The sequence below is a fragment of the Oncorhynchus keta genome, chromosome 6 (genome assembly GCF_023373465.1).
Source record: "Oncorhynchus keta strain PuntledgeMale-10-30-2019 chromosome 6, Oket_V2, whole genome shotgun sequence".
NCBI classification, from domain to species: Eukaryota; Metazoa; Chordata; class Actinopteri; order Salmoniformes; family Salmonidae; genus Oncorhynchus; species Oncorhynchus keta.
In genome coordinates, this window is record NC_068426.1 from 3,150,564 (window position 1) to 3,158,063 (window position 7,500).

At 38.4% G+C, this 7,500-nt stretch overlaps 1 protein-coding gene across 1 annotated transcript in view; it reads right to left on the reverse strand.

The window, feature by feature from the left end:
- Nucleotides 1–7,500, reverse strand: part of LOC127930603 (rho guanine nucleotide exchange factor TIAM1-like) — a 191,438-nt gene that overhangs the window by 86,952 nt on the left and 96,986 nt on the right. The window contains exon 12 of the mRNA XM_052520211.1: nt 6,199–6,366. Within this exon, the coding sequence (XP_052376171.1) occupies nt 6,199–6,366 (168 nt within the window). The remainder of the gene's footprint in view (nt 1–6,198; nt 6,367–7,500) is intronic.

Consider the following 7,500-nt stretch of genomic DNA (forward strand, 5'->3'; position numbering starts at 1 on the left):
GCAAAAAACACACACATTTCTTCACACAGGGTCGTGGGGTTAGACAGGGATGCAGCTTAAGCCCCACCCTCTTCAACATATATATCAACGAATTGGTGTGGGCACTAGAAAAGTCTGCAGCACCCGGCCTCCCCCTGCTAGAATCCGAAGTCAAATGTCTGCTGTTTGCTGATGATTTGGTGCTTCTGTCACCAACCAAGGAGGGCCTACAGCAGCACCTAGATCTTATGCACAGATTCTGTCAGACCTGGGCCCTGACAGTAAATCTCAGTAAGACCAAAATAATGGTGTTCCAAAAAAGGTCCAGTCACCAGGACCACAAATACAAATTCCATCTAGACACTGTTGCCCTAGAGCACACAAAAAACGATACATACCTTGGCCTAAACATCAGCGCCACAGGTAACTTCCACAAAGCTGTGAACGATCTGAGAGACAAGGCAAGAAGGGCATTCTATGCCATCAAAAGGAACATAAATTTCAACATACCAATTAGGATTTGGCTAAAAATACTTGAATCAGTCATAGAGCCCATTGCCCTTTATGGTTGTGAGGTCTGGGGTCCGCTCACCAACCAAGACTTCACAAAATGGGACAAACACCAAATTGAGACTCTGCACGCAGAATTCGGCAAACATATCCTCAGTGTACAACACCAAATAAATCATGCAGAGCAGAATTAGGCCGATACCCACTAATTATCAAAATCCAGAAAAGAACCGTTAAATTCTATAACCACCTAAAAGGAAGTGATTCCCAAACCTTCCACAACAAAGGCCATCACCTACAGAGAGATGAACCTGGAGAAGAGTCCCCTAAGCAAGCTGGTCCTGGGGCTCTGTTCACAAACACAAACACACCCTACAGAGCCCCAGGACAGCAGCACAATTAGACCCAACCAAATCATGAGAAAACAAAAAGATAATTACTTGACACATTGGAAAGAATTAACAAAAGAGCAAACTAGAATGCTATTTGGCCGTAAACAGAGAGTACACAGCGGCAGAATACCTGACCACTGTGACTGACCCAAAATTAAGGAAAGCTTTGACTATGTACAGACTCAGTGAGCATAGCCTTGCTATTGAGAAAGGCCACCGTAGGCAGACATGGCTCTCAAGAGAAGACAGGCTATGTGCACACTGCCCACAAAATGAGGTGGAAACTGAGCTGCACTTCCTAACCTCCTGCCCAATGTATGACCATATTAGAGAGACATATTTCCCTCAGATTACACAGATCCACAAAGAATTCGAAAACAAATCCAATTTAGAAAAACTCCCATATCTACTGGGTGAAATTCCACAGTGTGCCATCACAGCAGCAAGATTTGTGACCTGTTGCCACGAGAAAAGGGCAACCAGTGAAGAACACACACCATTGTAAATACAACCCATATTTATGCTTATTTATTTTATCTTGTGTCCTTTACCATTTGTACATTGTTAAAACACTGTATATATAATATGACATTTGTAATGTCTTTATTGTTTTGAAACTTCTGTATGTGTAATGTTTACTGTTCATTTTTATTGTTTATTTCACTTGATATATTATCTACCTCACTTGCTTTGGCAATGTTAACACATGTTTCCCATGCCAATAAAGCCCCTTGAATTGAATTGAGAGAGAGAGAGAGAGAGAGAGAGAGAGAGAGAGAGAGAGAGAGAGAGAGAGAGAGAAACAGAGACAGAGAGAGAGAGAGAGAGAGAGAGAGAGAGAGAGAGAGAGAGAGAGAGAGAGAGAGAGAGAGAGAGAGAGAGAGAGAGAGAGAGAGAGAGAGAGAGAGAGAGAGAGAGAGAGAGAGAGAGAGAGAGAGAGAGAGAGAGAGAGAGAGAGAGAGACATTAATTTGCAAAGACATGAACACCAGAGCCAATTCATGTTAATATTGAAGCTGCTGAGATTGAAACCCTGGCTAAGATTGAGGTTATGAGAGCTTGGTTCCAGATGTCACGGTTGAAAAGAGGGACAGAACGTTTTCACATGTGTTTCTGTCTCCACATGTGTTTCTGTCTCCACATGTGTTTCTGTCTCCACATGTGTTTCTGTCTCCACATGTGTTGTTACAAGCAATCTACACATGAAAGTGGAAGAAAAATGTTAACTTTGTAAAATATATACATATCTATGAACAACAAAAGTATTCAGAACCCCTAGACTTTTACCACATTTAGTTAGTAATAAAAAAAGTTAAATATTAGCTAACTTATTTAAAACAAATTAAAAACAGAAATACCTTATTTACATAAATATACAGACCCTTTGTTATGAGACTCTAAATTGAGCTCAGGCTCATTGTATTAACATTGAGATGTTTCTACAACTTGATTGGAGTCCACCAGTGGTAAATTAAAGAGACTGGACATGATTTGGAAAAGCACACACCTGTCTATATAAGGTCACACATTTGGCAGTGCATGTCAGATCAAAAAACAAGCCATGAGGTCGAAGGAATTATTCGTAGAGCTCTGAGACACGATTGTGTCAAGGCACAGATCTGGGGAAGGGTACCAAAACATTTCTGCAGAAAGTACCCAAGAACAAAGTGGACTCCATCATTCTGAAATGGAAGAAGTTTGGCACCATCAAGACTCTTCCTAGAGCTGGCAGCCCGGCCAAACTGAGCAATCTGGGGAGAAGGGCCTTGGTCAGGGAGGTGACCAAGAACCTGATGGTCACTGACAGAAGTCCAGAGTATCATCTGTGGAGATGGGAGAACCTTCCAGAAGGACAACCATCTCTGCAGCACTCCACCAATCAGGCCTTTATGGTAGAGTGGCCAGATGGAAGCCACTCCTCAGTAAAAGGCACATGACAGCCCGCTTAGAGTTTGCCAAAAGGCCCCTAAAGACTCTCAGACCATGAGAAACAAGATTATCTGGTCTGATGAAACCAAGACTGAACTCTTTGGCCTGAATGCCAAGCATCACGTCTGGTGGAAACATGGCACAATCCCTACGATGAAGCATGGTGGTGGCAGCATCATGCTGTGGGGATGTTTTTCAGTGGCAGGGACTGGGAAACTTGTCAGGATTGAGGGAAAGATGAATGGAGCAAAGTACAGAGAGATCCTGGATGAGAACCTGCTCCAGAGCGCTCAAGACCTCAGACTGGGGTGAAGGTTCACCCCAGACAACGACCCTAAGCAATCAGCCAAGACAATGCAGGAGTGGCTTCAGGACAAGTCTCTGAATGTCCTTGAAGGCCAAGTCAGCGTGCATGCGCCCAGCCCACCACAAGGAGTCGCTAGAGCGCGATGGGACAAGGACATCCCGGCCGGCCAAACTCTCCCCTAACCCGGATGACACCGGGTTAGGCCTGGTTAGTCACGGGCCAATTGTGCGCTGCCTCATTGGTCTCCAGGTCACGGCCCACTGCAACACAGCCTGGGATCGAGCCCGGGTCTGCAGTGACACACTGCGATACAGTGCCTTAGACCGTTGCGCCACTTGGGAGGCCACACCCATCATTATTATATTTCCCAACATGCTCTACTGCAGGTAGATTTTTTAGGATTGTTTTTAATATCTGTGTTTTTTGCACCTACATTGATTGATTTGATTGATTGATTATAGTTATGCTTCAAAGAAAACAATACAGAGTCTTGTATTAAAACCCCTGTTGTTCTGGATGACTGTGTAATCTCGCTCTCAGAGCATGCGCACACCAGCTGGCAGGTGTCGTCACAAACATTTTCAATCTCTCCTTGTCCCAGTCTATAATCTGTCAGAGGAAGGCCTTAAAAATTGTCAGAACTTCAGCCACCCAAGCCAGTTCACTACTGTCCGGCAAACAACACCAGAACTTAGGCTCTTGGAACAACAGGCTTCGAGACACCTTCTACCCACAAGCCAAACAGCTGCTAAATAGCCATCAGACTGATAAATAGCCATCAGACTGCTAAATAGCCATCAGACTGATAAATAGCCATCAGACTGCTAAATAGCCATCAGACTGATAAATAAGACTGAATAGTTGATTAAATGGTTACACAGACAATGTGAGTTGACCATATTTTGCACTTACTATACACACTATACACTATATACACTATATACACTATACACACACTATATACACACTATACACACACTATATACACTATATATACACTATACACACACTCTATACACTATATACACACTATACACACTATATACACTATATACACTATACACACACTATATACACTATATACACACTACACACTATACACACTATACACACTATATAACACTATACACACTATACACACTATATACACACTATACACACTATATACAGACTATATACACACTATACACACTATATACACTATATACACACTATACACACTATACACACTATATACACACTATACACACGATATACACACTATATACACACTATATACACACCATATACACACTATATACACACTATATACCCACTATATATACACACTATACACACTATATACACACCATATATACACTATATACACACCATATATACACACTATACACATATATACACACTATACACACTATATACACACTATATACACACCATCTCCAGACTATATACACACTAGACTATATACACACTATACACACACACTAGACTATACACACACTATATACGGACTATATACACACTATATACACACTAGACTATATACACACTATACACACATGCTAGACTATATATACCCTATAAACACACGATATACACACTATATACAGACTATATACACACTAGACTATATACACACTATATACACACTATATACACACTAGACTATATACAGACTATATACACACCATATACACACTATTATATACACACTATATACACACTATATACACACTAGACTATATACACACTATACACACACACTAGACTATACACACACTATATACACACTATATACACACTATATACACACCATATACACACTAGACTATATACACACTATATACACACTATATACACACTAGACTATATACACACTATACACACACACTAGACTATACACACACTATATACAGACTATATACACACTATATACACACTAGACTATATACACATGCTAGACTATATATACCCTATATACACACCATATACACACTATATACAGACTATATACACACTAGACTATATACACACTATATACACACTATATACACACCATATACACACTAGACTATATACACACTATATACATACTAGACTATATACAGACTATATACACACCATATACACACTATATACACACTATAAACACACTATATACATACTATATACACACTGTATACACACTATATACACACTATATACACACTATATACACTATATACACACTATATACACACTATATACACACTATACACACTATATACACACTATATACAGACTATATACACACTATATACACACTATAAACACACTATATACGCCCTATATACACACTAGACTATATACACACTATATACACACTAGACTATATACACACTATATACACACTATATACACACTGGACTATATACACACTATATACACATCATATACACACTAGACTATATACACACTATATACACACCATATACACACTATATACATACTATATACACCCTAGACTATATACACACTATATACACACACTATATACACACTATATACATGCTATATACACAGTAGACTATACACACACTATATACACACCATATACACACTTTATACACACTATATACACACTATATACACACTATGATAAGACTATTTACACACTAGACTATACCCACACTATATACACACCATATACACACTCTAGATTAACACTAGAATAGAAGTAACAGTAATAGGAGTTCTCTCTAGATTAACACTAGAATAGAAGTAACAGTAATAGGAGTTCTCTCTAGATTAACACTAGAATAGAAGTAACAGTAATAGGAGTTCTCTCTAGATTAACACTAGAATAGAAGTAACAGTCAAATCTAATGCAGTATTAATTTGAGTTTCATTAACACTCATCATAATGTCACACGATAATCAGAGTAGTTTTTACACTCTGTAGACTGGGACCATGTGTACTCTGAGATAGTGTTAAAATTAACTCTTTAAATGTTGATTTAACACTGAAAAATTGTACTGTGTACAAGCTGGTTGTTAGGTGTAGTGTGTAACATGTATAATCTATGTAATCTAAGTAGCCCACCTTGCAGACAGCGTCCAGCGTATCTTCTGCAGTCTCCCCTGGTTGAATGACGACAAGCACAGGCTGGTCGTTAGGTAGACACACCCAGGATGGGGCCAGGTAGTCAGGAACCCAAATCTCACTGTCCACGCTGTCCTGGGGAATCATTTTCAATGAACCCTCCTCCTTCTGGATATGGAAATGGAGGAGAAAGGGAATTAAAATGATAACAAACTAAATAAATACTATTGCTGAAATACTCCATACTATTACCTGAAATACTCCATACTATTACCTGAAATACTCCATACTATTACCTGAAATACTCTATACTATGACCTGAAATACTCTATACTATTACCTGAAATACTCTATACTATTACCTGAAATACTCTACACTATTACCTGAAATACTTCATACTATTACCTGAAATACTCCATACTATTACCTGAAATACTTCATACTATTACCTGAAATACTCCATACTATTACCTGAAATACTCTATACTATTACCTGAAATACTCTATACTATTACCTGAAATACTCTATACTATTACCTGAAATACTCTATACTATTACCTGAAATACTCTACACTATTACCTGAAATACTCCATACCATTATCTGAAATACTCTACACTATTATCTGAAATACTCCATACTATTGCCTGAAATACTCCATACTGTTATCTGAAATACTCCATACTATTACCTGAAATACTCCATACTGTTATCTGAAATACTCCATACTATTACCTGAAATACTCCATACTATTACCTGAAATACTCCATACTATTACCTGAAATACTCCATACTATTATCTGAAATACTCTATACTATTACCTGAAATACTCCATACTATTACAAAAAACATATATACTAGTACATACAGTACAGTAGTTGTACAGTTTCATGACAGAAGGAATTTAACAAGCAACCAGCAGTCCATGTTATGTATTCTACACAATTCAAACGTATTTTGCTCAGAGACAGCGAAAACACAATAATTCCACAGCTAATAACTCCATTCTAATAAACATTAATTATATAGCTATTAACTCTAGTCAAATACACGTTAATTCCACAGCTAATAACTCCAGTCTAATACACAGCTAATAACTCCAGTCTAATACACAGCTAATAACTCCAGTCTAATACACAGCTAATAACTCCAGTCTAATACACAGCTAATAACTCCAGTCTAATACACAGCTAATAACTCCAGTCTAATACACAGCTAATAACTCCAGTCTAATACACAGCTAATAACTCCAGTCTAATACACAGCTAATAACTCCAGTCTAATACACAGCTAATAACT